The sequence below is a fragment of the Camelus bactrianus genome, chromosome 21, assembly GCF_048773025.1.
Source record: "Camelus bactrianus isolate YW-2024 breed Bactrian camel chromosome 21, ASM4877302v1, whole genome shotgun sequence".
NCBI classification, from domain to species: domain Eukaryota; kingdom Metazoa; phylum Chordata; class Mammalia; order Artiodactyla; family Camelidae; genus Camelus; species Camelus bactrianus.
Genome location: NC_133559.1, coordinates 19,271,831 through 19,294,847, shown reverse-complemented (window position 1 = coordinate 19,294,847; position 23,017 = coordinate 19,271,831). Strand labels below are relative to the sequence as shown.

General features: G+C 39.9%; 1 protein-coding gene and 1 long non-coding RNA gene across 5 annotated transcripts in view; one reads left to right on the top strand and one right to left on the bottom strand.

Annotated features, from left to right (window-relative positions):
• Nucleotides 1-23,017, top strand: part of LOC105070495 (uncharacterized) — a 180,782-nt gene that overhangs the window by 30,005 nt on the left and 127,760 nt on the right. The gene's annotated exons all lie outside the window — the stretch shown is intronic.
• The window catches only part of FMO1 (flavin containing dimethylaniline monoxygenase 1), a 33,188-nt gene that overhangs the window by 7,140 nt on the left and 3,031 nt on the right, over nucleotides 1-23,017 (bottom strand). For all 3 annotated transcript variants that reach the window (XM_010956893.3, XM_074349787.1, XM_010956883.3), the window contains 4 exons: nucleotides 18,364-18,501; nucleotides 9,430-9,618; nucleotides 6,305-6,467; nucleotides 2,841-2,983 (listed from right to left, as the gene is read on the bottom strand). In XM_010956893.3, the coding sequence (XP_010955195.2) occupies nucleotides 2,841-2,983; nucleotides 6,305-6,467; nucleotides 9,430-9,618; nucleotides 18,364-18,495 (627 nt within the window). In that variant the 5' untranslated portion in view covers nucleotides 18,496-18,501. The remainder of the gene's footprint in view (nucleotides 1-2,840; nucleotides 2,984-6,304; nucleotides 6,468-9,429; nucleotides 9,619-18,363; nucleotides 18,502-23,017) is intronic.

Here is a 23,017-nt window from a genome sequence, read left to right as displayed (position 1 = left end):
ATATGATTTTTCTCCCAATAAACTGGGGCATGGTGGTTTTTATTATACATTTTGTTTGACCTTATAACATAATGGAGCAATACGGTGGCAAGAACTATGAACATACAGGTGATTTTGACATTAAACATATTTGCACCTGCCTCTCTTGATGCAGAATCAGATATGACATTTTGGTAGATATGAATTATGTCCTGAAACAAGGGGAGTTTCTTGGCTGATGTAGCAATGATGTTTGCCAAAGTGTGTATTCAGATTGAAGAAATTTCCAAACAGCTAGAGAAGCAGCGATAATATGTTGCCCACATATGGTGCCATCGTGGATGGACCTGTGTTAGCTTTTGCTTTAGAACCTCCTTTCTCCTCTTTCAGGTTAACTCTACCAAATTGCTAAATCTCTCCAAATCAATCAACCAATCATCGAGTTCTTTATTTCCGAAAGTTCCAGAAGGGAATATCAAAGTTACACACTCCCAATTGTTTTCCTTCATTGCTATTTTCACGCTTGCAATGATTGATCTAATTACTTACACTTACTCAGTGAACATCTGTTTTCCCCATGACTCCGTGCTCTATGATAACAGAGATCTTATTTGGTTGTTCTGTTCTCCAGTGTATCCCTTGTGCCTGATACAACATTTGGTATAACAGAGGTCAACGACTAATATTTATTTGTTGGTTAAGTGGCTCTCAATGAGTTGCTAGTACAGTTGGAAAGAAAATGTATATTATAAAAGGTAATTAGCAATACTGAGAGTTAAAAATTGCCAATTGAGGAGTGTAAATTACAATTATTATATAAATTCATACCAGTGAGAGATCATTTTGTGTTGGGTTGAGGTGGCTGGGAAATGTAAATGTAAATTGTAAATAGAGAGAAAAGGGCACTGCGGGAGGGAGGGGTAGAGAGAGAACAAAGGGGAAAACAGAGACTTGGGAATTGTAAGGGGCACAGAGCAGACCTGTCAGCCTGCAGTTGATGATCATGTGGGAAAATAGTGGGGGTAGAATTAAAGTGGCAGATTTGGGCCAGGTTATGGCAAGTCCTAAAATGCAGGGCTAATACACCTGCAATTTACTATTATTATTATTATTATTATTATTATTATTATTATTATTATTATTATTATTATTATTTTGGGGAAAGGGGAGTTAGTTTTTACCACGAGTATCATAATGAAAACAAGCTTTTCAGAGGATCTGTTTGTTGATGGTTGGGGGTCTGGATGGATTGTCATGTGTGGGAGAATGGATGGGGTAGGAGTGCAGGGATGCAGGGTGAAATTAGGGGCAGGTGCTTTGAATCAAAGAGACTTGGAAGACTGGCTTTACTACCCGCTAATGGTATGCCTCAAGGCAGGCTAGCTAACCTCTCTAAGTCTCAATTTCTTCATCTGTAGTCAAGGATACTAACAGTACCTACTTCGTGGCTTGTTTTTGATGACTGGTTGAGGTAATGCAGTAAAGCATTTAGTGCAGGGCTTGGCACAGAGTAAGCAAACCCCAGTAAATATGAACTGTTTCTATAATTATTATTAGGAGGGCAATGCAGTAGCCTCAGTGTGAGGTGTTATGCACCTGATAAGGGTGGTGGTAATTAATAAGAAAAGGGAGGAGCAAGAGGGAGATCTTAGCCAGAAAGAATTGCCAGAATTTTCTGACCTATGGGACTGAGTAAGAAACAGACATCCCTTAAAAGAGAACCCTTGTACGCTGTTGGTGGGAATGTAAATTGGTGTGGCCACTATGGAAAACAGTATGGAAGTTCCTCAAAAAACTAAAAATAGGAGGGAGGGAAATAGCTCAGTGGTAGGGTACATGCACGAGGTCCTGGATTCAATCCCCAGTACTTCCATTAAAAAAATAGAATAGAACTTCTGTATGACCCAGCAATTCTACTCCTGGGTATATGTCTGAAAAAAAACAAAAACACTAATTTGAAAAGATACAAGCAGCCCAATGTTCACAGCAGCATTATTTATAATTGCTAAGGTATGGAAGCAGCCTACTTGTCCATCAGGAGATGAATAGATAAGGAAGATGTAGTATATACATACAATGGACTACTACTCAGCCATGAAAAACAAGAAAATCTTGCCATTTGCAGCAGCAAGGATGGACTTCGAGGGCATTATGCCAAGTGAAGTAAGTCAGAGAAAGACAAATACTGTATGATACCACTTTTATGTGGAATCTAAAAAACACAACAAAGTAGTGAATAATAAAAAAAAAGAAGCAGACTCACAGATGCAGAGAACAAACTAGGGGTCACTAGTGGGAAGAGGGAAGGGGGCAGGGGCAATATAGGGTAGGAGAAAAAAGAGTTATTATGAGGTTATATGAAATCATCTGTGTGAAACTTTTGAAAATTGTCAAGTACTATTGAATTTAAAGAATCTTCTATTTGATTAAAAAAATGCCTCCTATAGCTCTTTTTGACTAAGAAAGTGCCAAAAGTAGGAAGTCAGAGAAGTTGGATTCACAGGAAAGATGACACCTGGAATTCACAGGAACATTTATGAACATTCAAGGGAAAAAGTCTTCAAAAAAATCTGTCTCATGTATGTATGTATGTGTGTTGAAGGATTTTTTTTTCCATTCATCATTTACCGTGGTGTCAAATACTGTTTGCCTGAGGCATGTGTCTTAAGATAAAACTCTTCTGTAAGTAACATCAAGAATGGTACCTTCTGGTGGGGAGGGTATAGCTCAGTGGTAGAGCATGTGCTTAGCATGCATGAGGTCCTGGGTTCAATCCCCAATACCTCCATCCAAAAAAGTAAATAAATACACCTAATTACCAGCCCCCCAAGAAATTAAAAACAAAAACAAAAGAATGGTACCTTCTTTGCCAGGTGGCTGGCCTCCACAGCAATGTCTGTGCCAGAATTTCCCATTCCAACCACAAGAACTCTCTTGTCCTTAAATATATCTGGATGTTTATACTGTCGACTATGAAAGTACTGGCCTTTAAAATTATTTATACCTGTGGAAAAAAATAAGAAGTCAAATAGAGAATTTACAATACCAATGAAGAAAACATAGATATTATTCAGTTAATATGATTTAGGTTGTTTTCAATAGCATAATCAATTCTGAGAAAATCTGAAATATGAATACATGATTTTTACAAGAAACAGATACTAGTGAGTGATTATTTATTTAATAAAGTTACTTACTCCATCTCATTAGATAGTGTAACTTACTAGATGATTACTAAGTTAAACCATCATGGCATAAAGACTTATTAAGCTAAAGTGTAAGAAGTCACTACCTTTTAAAGTTTGATGGAAATCAATGGGACAGAAATATTCTATTTGCTAATATTTGATCTACATAGAACTTTTCACAAGCAAAGAGCAACAGCAGAGAAGTTAAAGTTTACTATGTGCCTGCGCCCTATTCTGCAAACTTTTTTTGGATACCTGTTATGTGCCGGGCACTGTACTAGGTAATATGGGAAATCAGAGAAATAAAAACGTGGTTCTATTAGAAAAGATCCTCATGGGTTGGGGCAGTTCACTGACAGTTCACCTCGGTGACGCGGTAACTCAGGCTGAATTTGCTGAGTCAGTCATTTGGCTCAGAGAAAAAGGGATTATGTTAGTTATACCGGGATTAGAGATGCTGTTTCAGCAGATAGGCTATCTCAGACAGTTAATGCCAAATCTCATTGAAACATCAAATACTAAGGGAGAGTATTGGAAAATACTCTCAAGATTGCATAACACAATCAAAAGCAATACGTGCTGTACAAAGAATCTTTTTTTTTTTTTTTAAAGTGATAAGACATCTAGATTCTCAGGGGGTAAGTATGGATGCTGTGGCAAGTAGCCTTACCAAAGCCCTGTAGTTTTTTCCTTCACTTTCACCTTAAATCATCAGAAATCTCACCTGAATTCCTGGTAAAACTCAATTACAATCTAGATCATTTAGAATTTAACCATGATGCAACTGAGTTCAAATCCTGACTCAGCTCAGGGACCCAACATAGATACAAGAGCTGCCAACAGGCGAGAGCTGGCCGAGTTTAATGAGAATCATAGAATTATCCCTGAATGTTAGATTATTTTATATCCTCTCTGAATCAGGCTGTTTTGGATCACAAATGGACAAGAAATGAGACTCTGTGGCTGAGTCTTCTATCAGACTAACACTTTCCCCACGTATATTACAGGAGGACGGAGCAAGAACTTTCACTAGGTGAAGTGGTTGTGTTAGTAAACACAGCAGAATGTATATGTTATCTGAATGAATAAAATGAGTTATCTTGGGAAGTTATAGATTTATTCCTGCTGTAATACCTATTGTTTTTACTATGAGTTTTTGGAACATCTTTGGAATTGCCTCTAGAACTCATGACATGCGTTTTTGAGTAACTTCAATGAATTAAATTTTTTGTTAACGGTTAACAACTGCCCTCGGGAGCGCTTACAGACTAAGCAAGTCTGCTATGGGGCAGAGGAAGATGGTGAGATTTGGAGGACTGCATTTCAAGTCTAAAGCCATAAAGTTTTAGTGCTCAGAGGCTCCTTAGAAATAATTTATCCAGGGGTTTTAAATGGACAATTGGTAGTGGCTGGTAAGATGGGTATTAAGAAGAATCACGAGTACTGTAGAGCTCTGTTTCCTTGATGTGTGATGTATGCCGTTAGGGAAGGTGGTCCAAACCCCTCAATTTTATAAGAAGAAAAACAGATGCTTAGAAAAGTTAAGTGGAAAGCCTAAGATCATATAGCTTGTTAATTGTATAGCCTGGAGTCTATACCTCCTATGTCCCAAGCTCATTTTATTTAAACTGAGCACATTGAGTCCGTTGCTTTCAGGCTATGCTTTATCCTAGTCTGACCTGACTTGAGTGACCTATGGGGGGCAGGTCCAGGATGATTAGAAGTACATGAGTTTGTTGTAAAATGGGTATTGGAATCACTCCGGGTCATATGTAGACTGTGATTCCTCCAATGGACATGTATAAAACTCTTTTCATTCCTTCTAAGCAGCTCTGTGTTGTCTCCTCCTCCTTAGTATTCTAGCACCTTGTGCAGCGTACTGTATCTGTCATGAAATTCTCTGGATTCTTGGAGTGATCCTGTACCAGGCAGTCCTTGCTGGGAGTTTGGAGTAGCTTTCCTGCTCAGGGATTTTCTCCACAGGAAAGAAATGGGTGGGGTGGGAGGAGCTCATTGTTGGATGTGTTCGAGCAGAGGCTGTTGAGTCTCTCTCAGGGATGATGGGGAGTTTCCTGCAACTGGAAGAAGACTGAGCTGTTTCCCAATTCAGTGATTCTGTTCTATGGCAGTTTTCAGCATATGCTTTATCTTAACTTGACCTGACGTGACTAACCTCTGGGGGCCGACAAAGGAGGTGCGTGAGTTTATTGTGAGCTGAGCCTTGGGATTACTACAGGTCATGTTTAAGTGATTCAGAGAAAAATTGCCTAAAATTTTGACTTTTTGAATCCTTTACTGCAGATGAAATAAACCAAACCATTGAATTTACTATTTCCTTTGAGTTGCCATCCAAGTGATAGAATTTTTTAAAGAGAACTTAAAATTTTTTTTTCCTTTTTTTAAAGTTCTGTTTCCTTTCTTTTCTTTTTTAAAGTTTCTTTTTGGGGTGGGGTAATTAGGTTTATTTATTTGTTTGTTTGTCTTTAGAAGAGGTACTAAGGATTGAACCTAAGACCTCATGCATGTTAAGCATGTACTCTACCACTTGAGCTATACCCTCCCCTAGATTGATATTTGGCACAGATTACCATGAATCATGGCTGCAAAAGCAAGAAAAAGAAATGGAGACCCAAAGATGTCTTAACTTGCTTCCCAAGACTTATCTCCCTGCTGATTATTAACTCAGTGCCGTAAACCTCTGATCTAGCTAATTGCTGTGACTCATAGAAAACAAACGAACAAAAATCAAGTTACCTTTTCCTTTATCCACTAACTGACCTTTGTGGTCTCTAAACTCAGCTTTGGCAATGCCCTACTGCTGAGGCTAGTAACTTGTCTAGCCCTCCCATGTCTTAGAAGACGTTCTGAATGCTACCAGGCACTTATGGAGGGACGTTGAACTTCAGTGAAGCATAAAACTCCTATTAGTTATTCATCCTGCTCTTCAGTACTCATAAGTTGTTTGAAACAAATGAAAGCCCAAAACTGGCCAGATGGTGCTGATTAGAAAAAAATCCCTCTTACTTCAGAACTTTAACTATTTGATGGAGGAATCAATAGGAATTTGTTTCCAGACCAATCCAGTATTAGGATGGCTCCATGAGACAAATTAGGGTCAGTTGCAGAAAAGGCTATACCTGGAAAGCAGTCCAATGGCAAGTATGGGTTAGTGAGATAACCAGTGCAGACCATGACAGCGTCAAAGACGGCTGACTCTTGCTTCCCTTCACGCAGAGTGACTACCTCCCATTGGCCGGTGACAGTAAAATCTGGACGTTTGGTTACGCTGCAGACTTTAGTCTGAAAAAACAATCATTGACATGATTAATCGTTTTCAAGCTTCCAGTAAGGGCTTGCTGGCTGGTGTGTCAACTGACATTTCAAATGTTCTAGAGCACAGACTAAACATAATAAGCATAACCCTAGGAGTTAAATTGCATTATCAGACTAATCATAATTTCCTGGATGGAAGTATTCTAAGCCTAGAGTTGTAGAGGGGTATTTAAGAGAGGTGGTGAGGTCCAAAAATTTTAAGTGATTTACTCAAATTCTCACAGTAAGTGATAGAAACAAGATTATAACCTAGGTCTTTCTTTGTTTAAAAAAATTTTTTCTATTATGTACAGTTCTCATAGAGCTGTATCTTTTACAACAGTTCCTTTAATAAGAATATGGATAATATGTAAATGAAAATGTAAATTTGGTCCCAAGTATCTTAGCTTATGAAAGGTCTTGAAGAATATGTTGTTGAGGTTTTCCCTGACCCAGAGGACTACTGAAAATTGCTAACTTTATGACTGGATCTTTTTGAGAGTTGTCCATATTTCAAATACAGTTGATCTTTGAACAACATGGGTTTAACTGTGCAGGTCCACTTATATGCAGATTTTTAAAAATAGTAAGTATTACAATACAATAGCATTAATAGCTGGTTCAATCTGTGGATGTGGAACTGTAGATACAGAGGCACCTGGGATGTGGAGTAAATGGGAATTTTCCACTGCACAGAGAGTAGGTGCCCCTAAACCCTTGCTTTGTTCAGGGGTCGGCTGTTGTCCATTTTTGTTCTCACTGAGTACACATATGTCCATGGGTACTAGGTTCTGATTCAGAAAATATCTAAAAGAAATTTACAAGTCAAATTTAAAAGCATAAATGAACCACTGACTGAGAGACTTCGCGGCTTGCTTTCTTTACAGTTTTCAAAGAAGACAGACTTCTCAAGTCCCTCCTAATGATTCACTGTTTGGTTTATAATATTTGAAGTGCTTGTTGGGTTCCACATTTGTAATAGCAATTGTCTTTTTAAAATATACATTTTCCGTTAATTAAAAAGTCCTTTCAAAATAAAATTTATTTTTATCTTGAAAATAATGTGTTCATTGAAAATTTGGAATGTCTAGAAAGGAAGGAAAAGCAAAACCTCTCACAGCTGCTTGTGTGTTCTTTATTAAAACTTTGGTGAATATTTAGGTTTTTTTTTAATAAGTTATTTTAAAACAAGTTTGCACAAGGGGGAGAGTGTAGCTCAAATGGCAGAGTACATGCTTAGCATGCATAAGGTCCTGGGTTCAGTACCCAGTACCTCCCTAAAAATAAATAAATAAACCTAATTACCTCCCCCACCAAAAAAAATTTAAACAAACAAACAAACAAACCAGGCTTGCGCAGTGTATAGTAAAGGAAATGCTTCAGATTCAGGAATTCTGATGAATTCAAAATGTTTTTGTGACTATGGTAGTGCATTATTTTTACTGTGTCCCTTGGAAAATAAGGAAGTGATTATGAACTACTCTTTGTAAAACTGGAATACTTTTATGTTTCTTGTTTTATTGAGATATAATTGACATATAGCACTGTACACATTTAAAATGTACAACATGATGATTTGATATATGTATATATTGTAAAATGGTTACTACAATAAGTTTAGGTAGCATTCTTCATCTCACATAGTTGCATTTTTTTTTCTTATGATGAGAACTTTTAAGATCTACTCTCTTAGCAGCTTTCAAATACACAATCCAATACTGTTAATTATAGCTGCCATGCTGTACATTACACCCCCAGAACTGATTTATCTTTTAACTGAAAGTTTGGACCTATTGACCACCTTCACTCACTTCCCTCCCCTACACCGCACTCCACCTCTGGCAATCATCAGTCTGATCTCTGTTTCTATGAGTTGTGTGTGTGTGTTTTAGATTCCACACGTAAATAAGATCATAGAGTATTTGTCCTTCTCTGACTTATTTCACTTAGCATAATGCTCTCAAGGTTCATCCATGTATTTGCAAGTGGTAGGAGTTCCTTCTTTATCTTGACTGAATAATATTCCATTGTTTGTCTTTATTCTCTCTCTATCTACTTATCACCTATAATGTTTTCTTTATTTACTTATCCATCAATGGACACTTAAGTTGTTTCCAAGTCTTGGCCATTGTAAATAATGCTGCAATGAACATGGAGGTGTAGATACCTCTTTGAGATAGTGATTTCACCTGGATCAGGAGTACTTTTAAGGTTGTGATATGACTCTTACATGCTACATGTTTTGGTTAATCTTTCCATTCATGTTGCTTTCTTTGTGTAATTCCCCAGGAATTCCTTACCTCCCCCAACTCTGACAGGAAACCAGGAGAAAGGAAACACATGGATTTTCATGTTTATTACAGAGGAAGCAAAGAAGGAAAAAAGAAAGGGAAGAAAGAGGATATCTTCATTTGCCCCGTCCTTCTACCTTCCTCCTGTCTCTGTCCTCTGAAATGGGGAGGGAGGTGGGTATGGCCTATGAGAAGATCCACATTCAAAGATTTTCCTATTCTCGAGGTTAAGCAGAAAAGACTTCCTTCAAATGGTGAGATTCTCTTGTGTATAAGCCAGCACAAACGCCCACTCCTATAAAGGGGCAGTCAAAATAGAGTACCTAGGAGCTGGTAGGAGGTTCTTTATGTCCCTTGGCACTTGGCTCAAACTGAAAATGTGGTTTGACATTTTTTAGGTCCCTTTGAATACTTGGATATAAGCATTGCAAACTGAAAAATTTATACATGTGAGTCCATAGACAAAGTATTCACTTTCACCTCCAGATTTACTTAGGGTGAGTGTAAATACAACAGGAAAAGGAATCCAGCCAGGTGTCATCAGTCTTGCCAGTTCATGATCTCATCTAACAGAGCTTGGGGGCAGGCAACAGAGGGATAATAGGAAATAGGCAGGAAATACTTCCTGACTACCAACTGATGTTTTGTGTCTTTCTTACCTTGAATTGAATGCATTTCAGAAGGTCGAACCGGTTTGCGTACGTTTTGAGATATTCCAGGAACTGAAAATGTGGCACATAGATTGGATAATCTTCTGGGAATGGAAAGTCTGGGTAACAAGACATCTCCTTGCAGCTGTTGGAAACCACAGACTTGTAGAGGCTGGCTCTGCCTTCCTCAATGTCTTCCTGTATAAACAGTGCAGGCACATGAGCAGGTATGCCTGTGTGCATGTGCGTGCACACTCGTGAAATGGATGTTAATTTTTAGACATTTCAAGCATTGACTAAGATTAAGGTGACCCAGATGATTTATGCTACCTGCTACCTTTCTAATGGGATTTGCTATCCTGCACTTACCTGACTGATGATGAACATTGGACCCCACTATGAATATCATGATCAGAATTATAATTTCATTCATTATGTGCTAACAAACAAGCCTGGGAAAACTCACCTGTCCAGATTCATACCAAATCACTGCAAAAGAGAGGAGAACTTGTAAATGATACCAGATCCAGGATGTAGTATCTGGATGATAGACTATTGCTAGGCAGTTTGGTTTCACAAGGTGTTGTTGAAAAGATTATGGAGAAGGAAGTTTAGATTATGAAGGATTTTTGTATCTAAAGTTAAGGAATTTGAGTTTCATAGAAAGGTGATGGCAGTCTTTTGAATGTCTTAACATAGAAGTGATTCATATTAAATTTTGGAGAGATAATTCTGGTTCTACAAAAGATGAGTTAGAGGGATCTGGAAAGGGAGGAAAGGAAGCTGCTTAAGAACTTGGAACACAAGTCCACATGATTGCCAATGAGGGCCTGAGCGAAGACAGTGGAAGTTGAAACCAAGAGAGAGAGGATTTGTGAGGCAGCAGTAGGGTAGAATGCATAGGACTGTGAAACTGATTGGATTTAGGGTTTGGAAGAGGAAGCAGGTTGAAGGTTTACAGATTGGACAACTATCAGCATGGCAAAACCCTAACCGATGTCCCACCCCCGTTTCAACTTGAATAACTAGCACATAGCCATCTCTCAGACAACTACTACAAGGCTGAACAGTACGAGGTTCACTTATTCATTTAGGCTTATACACTGCCTCTGTCTTTTGGATGTATTAGGAAGGACTGTTCTAATTTCATGGGAAAGTCCTCAGCATTTTAATATTATTTACCATCTTGGATATGTATAGTTCTTTTTTTCCTGTGAAACAATAATTATTTGTATGAACAAGTAAAAACATGGACATAAACCTGACCTATGGAGAGGACCTATCAAGAGGTGTGAATGTAGATCTGCATGAAATATGTAGTGATAACAGAGAATAAAATTGTAAACATATCTTTGTGGTTTGAATTAATGTTACCGATCTCATCAACTGATGAGTTTACTATTCCCTGCTCATCTCTGGCCCCACATCTGACAGTCTCACTTATCCAGAATAAATCTAGAAAACTGGAATCTTACTGGCTTTGGAGAAAGATGGCTATTTAAATCCTGATCCTTTATTTTATGGGAAGATCAAAGCAGTGCTGTTCAGAGATGTAGTCAGCGGAGTCAAACTGATATGAACTGTTTGCTTCCTATCTATGAAAATATAAGCATAGAAACTGAAAGTGAGCATCTTGAAAATCTTATAGCAATAATTTGACATTGCACAACATCCAGGCATATGGCCTCCTTTATGGTGAATGGGACATAGGTCAGTCTTGGGTTTGTCTCAGTCATGTGATGAGTTGTGTGGGATTTGAACTGTGTACTAGTCGTGTGGGTAGGGCTATATTACAATGTGTGACGTTTTAAGGTTAGTTTGAAGACTTATCTAAAAGTGCATAGAATCTATAACTATTTTCTTTCATTGAAGAATAATTGATATTTGATTATAAATTTACAGAATAAATTATCAGCACTGACTACTGATAAAGAACTGAAGATAAGTTTTAAAAATTCATCACTACTTGCTTCATTTTGGATAGCAGTTAAACAAAAAATATCCCAAGCTTGCTGAGGTTGCTTTAAAATCTTTTTTTCCATTCCATTCAACATACTCTGTGAGCCTCTCTCTACTGTGTGTGCTAGTAAGCGAAACTTAGAAACATAGATATATATTATCTCTTGGGAGGAGTGTGGTCATCCATTGAAACAGATTAGATAAAATGACAAACAAATAGCAGGCTTAATTATCACATTAAAAATCTTAAGTATTAGTCAGCACAATGCATAGTGAAAATGCGCCTACAGGTGTTTAACATGGGAAACTAGCATTGCACATATAATGCTTTGTTTGGCAAAAAGTTACAAGTGTAATAGTGATTCTCTATAGTAATTGCCTTGCACACACTGTCAAAGCACAATGTGTCCACTTTTTTGAATTGTTTTCTTTTATTTCTATGTTTAATGACATTTACTGAAATTTTTTGAATGTCTTTTGACTCTATGTCTATTTTGAATTTATATTTTGATATTTTTCTTTTACTTTCATTTTTCTAATAGTTCATTTTTATTATGTTTAACAAATATAATTGCTTATACTTTCTTGGAAATTAAAACAAACAAGCAAACCTGATTCTTCTTCACAGTATGAGAAACACAGCTCTCTAGATCAGTGTTCCTAAATCTTGTAAAGAGTTGCCTGGGGAATGTTATTAACATGTAGATGCCAATTCAGTAGGTCCAGGTGAGCCTGAGATTCTGTATTTCTAACAAGCTCCCATGAAGATGCTGCTGGGTCATGAATCATGCTTTGAGTTGCAAGGTCTGGGAGCAGTCCTGCCCAATAGGAATGTAATGAGGCCACATTTGTACTATATAAAATTTCTCAGTAGCCACAATAACAAAGTAAAGAGAAAGAGTTGAAATTAATTTTACCAGTATATTTTGTTTAACTCAATATATCCAAAGTTATATAATTTCAAAGTGCAATCAATACAAATATTATTAATAAAATATTAAATTTTTTGTCATATTAAATCTTCTAAATCCAATGTGTAGTTTACACATCTCAATTCAAACGCTAAATTTTCATTGGAAAAAGTGGATTCACACACCATACCGAAATTGTTAACAAAGATAGTTGAAAATTAATAACTGAATCAAGTGTTGGTTTTAAAATTAAAATTAATTAAAACTAAATTAAATTAAAAATTAAGTTTCTTAGTCCTATCAACCACATTCCATAGTTACACGTGGCTGCTGGCTACCTTGTTGGACAACCCAGCTTAAGAACATTCTTAAACTTGAAGCCAAATATTGGAACTAAATTTAGTGTTGGTTTGATGTAATTAAAAGTGATCAAGTTTCCTCTGGGTTATAGGAAAACAGAGAATAGGAACAGCTCTAAAGAGCTGTAATCCTGAGAGGTGAGAGCAAACAGCTAGGGAAGAAACCATAGTGTAAGGAGAAAAACATGACTTGTAAACATTTTGGAGTCAGTTAATGTATAACGAAAGCTCCTATATTTTCCTCTGGCATCTGAGAGCATCACGTTGTAAATAACACTTTGGTAATACTGCCGATTTCTAGTTAACAATAATAAAAGGCTATGTTGGGAATATATACTGTTTAAAAGGGGTAGAGAGATGTGCATAATACCATGTTGTAAAGATTTACACAAAAATAGTTCAAAAAAATTTAAAGCATTTTGTAATGGCATGTTTAAATATCAAAGAGTGATGGGGAACACATTGGAATTGGATAAGCCAGGGAACCATGGGGAACATTAAAACAAATGAACACACAGAGAGAAATAATAATTAAAAAATTAACAACTCTGTTTTGCAAAATTTTGGAAGATAATAAGATGGAAGAAGAAAACGTTTCCAGGAAACACTGATGCCTGTTGTGAAATAATGTATCACAAATGGTGACTGAGGAGAAACTGTAGCTTTGAGTGGAAATTTAACCTTTAGAGTGGAATCTAACACTATTTTTTTGCTCTGTCTCTCTTTCTTCCTACTGATTGTTTCTCTGGGAAAATACAAGGTCTGGAGTGTTTGGGATATATACAGAAAGTATGGTCCATGTCACTTCTGAATGGGTCCTGATTCTGCCCCTCCAGTGTTTGCCTCAGTGAACAATGTGCCCCTGTGATTCGCAGGCCCTGCTGGGACCACCGGCTGCAGGCAGGCACTCTTGGCACTGTCTCTGTGTGTGTCTGCCAAGTGCCCTGGCACTCTGAATGTGGAAGCATGTTCTTCCTGGGGACAGATGAGGGCACTTAGGGGAAAGATTTCTGTCCTACAGGGAAAACTGAATGAGAGGGGAGGAGTGACTGACTGTAAAGAGAGGGAGAAGGATAAGAGCAAGAATGGAGGGGTTTCTGGCTTCCTGGTCTACTTGGTTCTGCAGCACAATGGGAAAGACCCCATCATTCACTAGAACACTTCATGGGATTCCATGAACAGACCAGGATTTGCCTGCCCTTATTCTTGAGCTGTGATACAGAGTCTGGAAATGCATGAAATGTCATTCCTGAGTTCCTGCAGCACAGACCCCAAAGTCAGACAGCCTGGGTTCATATTCAAGCTCTACATTTTTAGCTGGGTAAACTTGGGAATTTTCTTAACCTCTCTGTGTCTCAGTTTCCTCATCTATAAATAGGAATAAAAATAGTACATATGATAAACTGAAATGATAGCTATTTTGCATTTAGAACAGTGCCTGCTAAGTGCTCAATAAATGTTAATTGTTATTTGTATTATTCTACAATTACCAAGGAGATTTACTTTCTCAAGTTTGTGCCCTTCAGAGAGGATTATAGGCAATGAAAAGAAAGCTTTGTCAGCTCAAAGTTCTCTCCTTTCTGATTTAAAAAAAATAGATGTAAAACAATAACAAAAGTCACGTAGGTACATAGAGACATTCTCTTAATGCACAACATTCACACCATTTGTCCTCGAGAACAATTGTTTTCTTTTCTGCTCCTTCGAACAGCCAGAACCCATTTTACTTTGTCACTGTCTCTCCCTCGTGAGAGTCTGACTCTTACTGAAGGACTGTGTCCTGTTCTCAGATCTACAGCACAGGAGAGCTGTGGAAACCTGAGGAGATTTGGGGAACCCCCAAGAGGGTAGGGACCTGTCAGGTGTATTCCCCTCCAAGATAATAGGAATTCCATAGCTGTTCGTTGAATGTATGAATAAAAAGAAACCTAGCAAGATTACTGAACTATTAGAAATAAGGCTTTTAAGAAGAAGTAAAAAAAAAAAAATTCTATTAAACACGAAGTAAAATGGCACCCAACTCATTTCAGCTCCCACAAAAATCAGACTTACCAGGCATAAAGATAGCTGAAGAACCCTCAATGACTTAAGGGGTGTAGTATTTCTCTTCATCTTGCCCTCAGTAAATCTAAAAATATGTGGTACATAAGGCTTGTAGTAGGTGCTCAATAAATGTTGAGAAATGAAAGGAGGCATGTGCAGAGGAAAAGACCTTGATGCACATAAGGAAGAAAGTCATTCCAGGGAGGGTTATTGTTTCAGGGATCTGAAGGATGAAGCAGAATGTGTTTCTACCAAGTGCAGTATAATAGCCTCTAGCTGATGTCTGTGGTTGTACATGAGGGCTGTTTCTCAGGTCTCCTTCCTGTACTCAAATTCTCTGAGTAATATTAGTTATGAGTGACAGGACAATTCCTTGCATTTCATTTCTTCACGTGTTACTCTGTAACTGAGATTATCAACCTGCATCATTACTGTCCTAATCCTCCCTTCCCTCTCAAGAGCCTGAGAGAGCTGGTTTTGGAACAGACGCTCCCCACCTACCTTCTGCAGCCCCTTGAGTTGGTGATCACAAGTGGGTTCTTCACCAGTGTATCCCTTTTCTTTTTAAAGGCTCCCAACCCCTCCACCACCCAGTGAGTGATGGCCTTTCTTTTCCATTGCAATCTTTGTCTGCTTAATTTTTGCTTAAGATTGTGGTCTGGAAGAGACCAGTTATGCCCATGTGAGTGTTGAAGTAAGTGCAGTAGTTTATAATCTCTGTAATTCTGGGACCATCTCCCTATTGGTAAATGGAAACCTTCTCCACATATGTTTTATTGGGTTTCTGCAGTTTGTCCATCTCTGTATTATGGCCCCTTCCACTCAGAACAGGCACCAAGGATCCTCCTTGTTCACTTTCTGGCAAACATGGCCCTTGCCAGAACAGGCTTTCTAATTCTGCAGGTTTTGAATTAGCCACTGCTTTGATTGAAAAAGTATCTCTATCCATCTTTCACGGTGTGTGTGTGTGCATGTGTGTGTGTGTCTGCGGGGGTAGGAGGGGGAAGGGATGTCTTTAAAAAGACCCAGGAGACTCACAGCTTGTTAGAGCTGGAAGTAAGTCTCCTTCAAGGTCACCTAGTTTAAAGATTTTCAATCAGCCTTCAGAGGAATCTCAGGCTAGTTCAGAGGTGCCTAAAGGGGCCACTGTGTCGAGAGAGGGTTGCTGAATGAAGCCGGGGGCAGTTCCCTGAGACTTCAGCCTCTATTTTCTAAACTGATCCCACGTTCTCATTTCCCATGTGAAGTAACGGGGGCTGAAATGACTTGTTAGTTGAGCACCGTTTTACTTCGGCTCCTGCTGGGTCACCCTGTTTCTCGTCCTTTGGATATCCTACCACATGCCTCACAGGCTTCTCTGGTTTTCTTAATTCTCCACCGCCATTCTCTTCTCGCCCCCAACTCTTTCTTCACCCTCCAGAGATGCCATATTTTCCTGAAAGAATTGATGCCTCCCACGTGCGTGCTCCTGCATCTTCTTTCCCCGACCTCAACATTTCTCTCCCATGTTCACTTCTCCTTCCCCTCCTATCTCTGAGGAAGGTGGGCCTCTCCATCTTTCCAGGGTGAACCCTTCCCTACAATTCCACTCCTTCCTTGTTCTTCCAGGATCTTGTCTCTGTTTGGGCTTGTGTATACAATTGTTTCCTTCCATCCAGATATTTTCTCTTTACTGGTCTTCTTCTCATGCCAACATAACAACAGCAACAGGGAGACATCTTAATTCTGCTTGTCATCCATTGCTTTCTAGACTGAGTATGAACCCCATGCTCAAACATTCAGCCACCCACTTCCCCACCCATTATTTCTCTTACAAATACCACACATACCAATAAGCTATTTTTATTTTCCAAGCATTCCAAGTACTTTTTCTTTACCGTTCCCTCCCTGGTGACTCCCACTCACTCTCTTATGCCTGTTGAAATCCTTCAAAGTCCATCACACACCGTCTCCTCCACAAAGCCTTCTTGGCTTCCTTCAGGTGAACGTGATCCTGACCTCATTTAGATGCCCATAGCACTATATCTGACTTGCCCTTTTCCCATCAGCCAGACAGCTCCCTAGGGCAGGATGACGGCTTCTCATTTTTGTGCCCCCCACAGTGCTTTGTACATAGGTGTCTGGCCCAAGTCACACAGCCAGTTGGGCACAGCTGGATCTAGAACTCATTTGTCTTAAGTTTTAGATCAATACATTTTTGTGTGTTAATAATTAGGTATCTGTGACCTATATAAGGAGCATTTTTGTCTGATATCTCATGGTCTCCAGGCTCACTTTTCGCTTGTACTTTAACCAAATAACTCATTAATTATTCCTGTAATCTGTCTTGTTTTATCTTGCAAACCAGCTTCCAACTCTGAGGGATTTGTCGTGCTTGTCTGGTGTGCTGTGTTAAGAAAGGTTCTGAGGCTGACCAGGGGAAATGTATCATGCTTGGTAAGCAATATCTTCAATGGACATGAGAGGCTATGGCCTGGGTGTCACGTTTCTGCTGTCCTGTTGGAATGTATGTGGTTTGAATCATGGGGACAGATGTTCTTTCCCCTGGGCCCCTTGGGGAGGTCTCTGCATTGATGGTCATGTTTGATGGTTGGACAGATTTCAAGATATGCAGTTCTTCCTCCTGTGCTGGGAGAGCTGTGACTAAACCAGCAACCTTGGCTTCCCTGGAGCTTTGCTCACTGAGTTAGGAAATAATTACTTCATTTCCATTCCAAGTTCCACCCTTCTCTATAATAAAGAAATGCTAGGTCTTTCTCTTGCTCCCTAGGAGCTCTGAGGCCAGGATATCTGACACCTGACTCCTTTTCATCTTCCTGACAGCTTTCTCCTTGGCAGCTTTAAAGCTCACGGGAAGTGTTCTTGCCCACCTGAGAAGAAGGGAGAAGAGGTTTGAGGAGATCTGATGTACATGCTTCCCTGGCTGAGCCATGGGGCCTCCAGGGTTCCAGCAGGGCCCCTGTGATTCCCCTGAGCACCAGGCCAGTGAAGGGTAGGCTTTTGAGTTGCCTCTCCTCCTTCCCCACCCATTTCCGCTCTCCAATCCACACTCTAGCCCTGCCGAGATTTGAGAATATTACTACTTCTTCTTCTTTTTTTTTGCTCAGGTAACAGAAAAAGTCTTCAAACGTTCTTTGCTTCTGATTGTTTTTGGGATTGCCTCAACAGCAAGACCTTGAGTATAGGACTCATTGTGCACCAAGCCCTGTGTCGTTTTACCTCAGATAGAGCAGGGCTGGAAAAAGAAGCAGGTATAAGCAGCCGGGTCTTGCCGGCAGAGACTGAAATTCCTGAGCTGTGTTTCCACCTTTGCCCCCCATGCTGCAGTCTCTTGCTTCAGATCGCCTGGTTCCCCTCCTCTTCTGCTTGTCCTGGGCTTTCCTGGCCTGTCCCACCCACTCCATCCTCTTCTACCCTTTGTCAGCATCTTTCTTCCTCTTGGCTCTGGATGAAGTTTGCAAGGTGGCTGATGCACCTCCCACCCAAATTCAGGCTGTGCCCTGCTTCTTTCTTTTCTCGTTTTCAGTGGCCCTTCCTGTCCTGCTGTTCAACAGATGTTTCTAGTCCCCCACCATGGGTGCCAGCCCTTGTGGAAGAAATTCAGTCTCTTTTTGGACCAGTCAAACCCTTTTCCAACAGACACACAATGAAGCTGTTGACGCCCCACTTACGGTGAATCTCCACAGCCCCCCAAGGTCGTCGCTCCTTTCGAAGCAGGTGGGCTCCAGCCCTTCCTCCAGACAGCACCGGATGGAGGCCAGGCCACTGACCCCAGCGCCCACAATTGCAACTCTCTTGGCCATGTTCTCCTGTTTGGGGAAAATGAAGCAGAACCTTTTATTCACAAGTGAAAGCCCCACCCCATCCTTGGCTGCTCCAGCAAACCAGGAAAAAGAATTGGAAAGATTAAGGAGTTTGCTCCATTTGAATCCTCTGAGGCTTCTGGTGTTGGGAATGTGAGACGAGAAATGTTCAGGTCACTGGTTTAACCCTGTGCTTGGTAAGTTTCCACCCCACCTCCCTTGGAGCTGGTGCTAAATGATAGTACGGTTGGTGTCAAGACTGTAGCTTTTGGCAGAGTGGCTGCAATCAGATCCTTTAGTGGACAGAGTCTTGCCCTGTGGCCTGTGCTGCTGCCTCCAGCCTCCCTCCACAGTCCTAGAGTGCCACAGAGCTGCACACCAAGAAAGGATCACTTGTCAAACATGGGTTTTCATAAACACATGAAACTGAAGCTCTCGTTGGTGAGGTGACATGACACAAGGCCACACAGTAGCTAGTGGAGTGGATTTTGGACCAGGAGCCAAGACACTGCAGCCAGCAGTGCCCTGGGCGAGTCCCAGTGCCTGGCCTACCGCCAGGGCCCCAGCTGCCCTGTCCACCCCCCACCGCCCACTGTCAGTGGATGGTCACCAGTGGAAGAGAGGGGGTGTGGTGGAAAGGTAGGCATGGAGAATCACCCCTCCCTTCTCCATCAGATTCTGTTTTAACCTATGGAGAACATGGCACTGTCACCACTGGCCCAGGTAAAGGATTGTCCGGCCCCAGGACATGAGTTAACACGAACTTGTAAGAACACTGAGAGGCAATATATTGCATTGGTTAAGTAACCAGGCTCTGGACCAGGTTGCCTGGGTTGAAGCTCAGTTCTGTCAGTTACTGCTCTGTAATCTGGGGCAAATTATTTAACCCAGATTATGCTAACAATGGAGAAAATAGCAGTGATTTTCTTACAGTGTTTTGTGAGAATCGAGTGAGTCTCGATGGACAGTTGGCTTCGAAGTGCTCCTGGCACATAGAAAATGCTCAATAAATAGAAACAATTGCAAGTGTGAAAACATTTCCGCAAACTGACTTCCTTTTCTGCCTTTCCCATCAGTGAGCCTCTGCTCTTTTCATTCCCGCAGCATTTTGGTCAACACATACAGGTTTAACACTATATCATGTGATTTTAGGTGTTGTTCCAAATATTTTTTTGTGACAATTTTCTCTCCCTGAGTTAGCAAGTTTTTAAAGCACATGGGTCACAGAGTAGATGCAAGAAGTACCCCCTACAGACGTTGTTTTCCTGAACACTTGCTGTTTTGTTGTTTCACAGATGAACTCTCTTCACACAACTGAACATGCAGCTTTTGTTTTTTTGGGATTGGGAAACTGAGAGAAGTAATTCCACGCTAGTGATTTCTTTGTGCTGTGGCCCCAGCGTCGACGGCTGCACTTGCAACATAATGTAACTGATGATCAATAAATATTTCTTAAATGAAATGAAAGGGCCCAATTTTTTCAGGTGTCGTGTAAAATTGTTGGGAGCTGCTTGCTTCCCTACAGGAACTGGATCTGATTTACTGGGGGAAGAACCAGTAGATTCCCTTTAGGGCAAGTCATGCCCTAGATCCTAGTGTGACTGCGCTGGACTCAACTGTGCCAAAGAGGGTATCTGTACTGACACTTACCCCAGAGGCCTGAGTCGGTACTGTAAATATTTGCGTTTAAATATTTGAGGAATCGTCGCGGACAGAAAGATTCTAATTATGGCCAATGGTAGAATCACAGATGTTAGATGGAGGCAAATTTAGGTCAATATTCACACTGCAGTATTTCAAGCTCTGATATTTACTTTGTTTAGGCAGAGTCTATATGATGATTTTTTGTTTGTTTGCTTGAGATTTTGTAAGTAGGAAATTAATAGGTCAGGTAGAGGGTGGATTCAAATGCCCTGTAGGGTCCTGTCAACTCAGAGTCTATGATTTGTTCTCTGATTAGTTTAGTCTTCAAAACTCAACAAGGGGCCTCTATGTTGCTCAGCCCTAGGCAAGGTGTCCGGGGTACAAGTGATGAATGGGCATGGTGCCTTCTTTATAGCACCTATCATTCTGGTGGGAAGTTAAGATTCGAAAATAAATACAATGTCTGTGTCACAGTGCCAACACAGAGATATATCTCATGTACACATTGCAACAAGAGCATGAACAAAGAGGTGCTAATTCTGACTTAATTCTCTGGTAGTAGGAAGGCAACATAGAGGAATACTATTGGCCCCAGGCTTTGAAGGATGAAAAGAAGTCCCAGGGCAGAGGAGTGGAGGAAGGGCACTCCAGAGACAGGGAGCAGTGAGAGCAGGGGCTAGGAGTGGTCCCTAGAGGCATCCACGGCTCCTTGACTCCATGAAGAGCTTGCTATTCTCTTGACTCCTACAGGAAACAGCGTGTTCCCCACACAAGGGTCCTCCCTTGATCGTATGTGTCAGTCTTCTTTCTGCATCAGGCTAGATGTGTCCCCAGGCCATTTTCTTTGACTTGTCTCTTGTTTTCTCATGGCTCCTAGCCGCACGCTTGGTCTATACAAGTAGCTGCATAAATATTTGGCAATGAGTTGATTTCCTGATGGGTACAATGAATTAATTCATCACCTTATATCTTTTTAATTAAAAAAAATAATTGCGCAAATATCTTCAGAGAGCTAATATTCTGGGTCAGAAATCCTTCCTCAAAATGACTTTCTATCAAATGTACAATAAATAGGAATCCTCTCCGCAGGTCACCACTGTTACTCGGCATGGGCCAGAAGTAGCCAGCCTTCTCTGAGCAGTGAACCTCCCTGGGGCTTTTCATGGGACAGGAGGGAGGTCGTGAGTCAGAGACCTGGGTCTGAAGTTCAGTGTTGGCTAATGACCAGCAGTACGACTTTACCCAAGTAATTTGCTTCTGTGTCTGTTTCCTTCTCTCTAAAACGAAGCTAGAAGTAGAACCTGTCGTAAGAATGAATCAACTAATGTATAAAAAGCATTCAGCGCAGTACTTGGGACATTCTCGTCTCCGAATAAATGTTGCTATGTTATTTTTACAACTCCAGGAGAGTTTCCTTTAACTGATATTTTTGTGGCTATCTGCCTTAACAATTTTGGGTTTATTTATTTGGAACCAGAGTCATTGGGGGCAACTAGAAATGTATATCTAAATGTTGTCTTCTAGGAGGTGAAGGAAATGAGTGGGGAAATGGAAGAATGATGGTGAGACAAAGGGAAGGAGAGGGGAAAAAAAGAAAAAATAGGTTTCAAAGTCAACTTTCAGGGCTTTTTCTTTAAGTTTTTGTTTCAGATCTGCTTAGTGTGTCAACATAGTCTCATTTGAATGGATCCCATGTTCGGAAAAACAAACATGAGAATGAGCCCATAAGCATTCAAGGTAAATACTGCCTTCACATGCTGGTAAAAATTAATGCTTCCGACCACTCACTCAAGTTAAAAATTGCTTTTTAGAAAAAGTGTCTGCTTTTTTATTAAACTAAAAATCATTTCTACTCAGTGAAATGCTGTACTTTTAGACAGAGTGGTTGATAACATGGTAGGAAATTTTATTAGGGTGAAAAGTACACTATTGCCACTGGTTATTGGAGTGCTGTTTCATATGCTAATGCAAACTAATATTAAAAATGCTATTATTCCTTATGTAAATATTCAGTAAAAATCTGGCCATTCCTTTGTTGAAGGTTTTAAAAGGAATGTATTATTATTATTATTTTAATGAAGAAGACCTCAAAGCTGACTAAATATGAAAGAAATAAGTAATAAAAATTTAAAAATGATTAAATTGGTAAAGTGTCACTGGATGAAAGTGAATTTAAAAAAAAAATCAAGCAAAATAGCTTAAGCAATAGCAAATTGCTAAATGAGCTGGGAAATCACTGTTGGTTGCATGAAAGTTACCAATTTTTAACCATGGGGTTATAAACGATTATTCTTTTCCTGGGCATTTCGTAGTGCTGCCTCTGCTTCAAAGAAGTAAGATACAAATACAAAAAGTACTAAAGTAAGATTGAGCACCCACTTTAGTTTATGAGAATGATATGGGGGTAAGAACTTGAGACTAGGGCTGTCATTCCCCAAATTGTGTGTAGAGGCACTGAGTTACTTTAAAAATTTGAGGAAAGCACAGTGTGTTTTCTCTTGAACACTGAACAAAGTATGAGTTTGAGGCAGTACCCAGTTTTAATATCACTTGGGGCTGTGTTCCATTTGATGATGTCACATCTTTGTAAAGCTGGGTTTTTGGCAGTTGCAATGTTCAAAAGCAAGTCGTGCACAAAACTTAATAGAGGTAGAACAGGAAATGAAGGGACTATGTCCGATCTGATTCCAAGGGTTGAGAAGTGCCGTGCCCAGCAGGCACATAAACCACCTCATTAAGTAATTTTGGATTATTCAAGAATGAAATAAAAATATCATTTTTCTTTCCACTTGTGTATTTTTTTTCAGACAACTATGAAGTTGCCTGAAAAAAAGAACAAAAATACAAATACAAGGAACAGAACAAAAATACAAATACA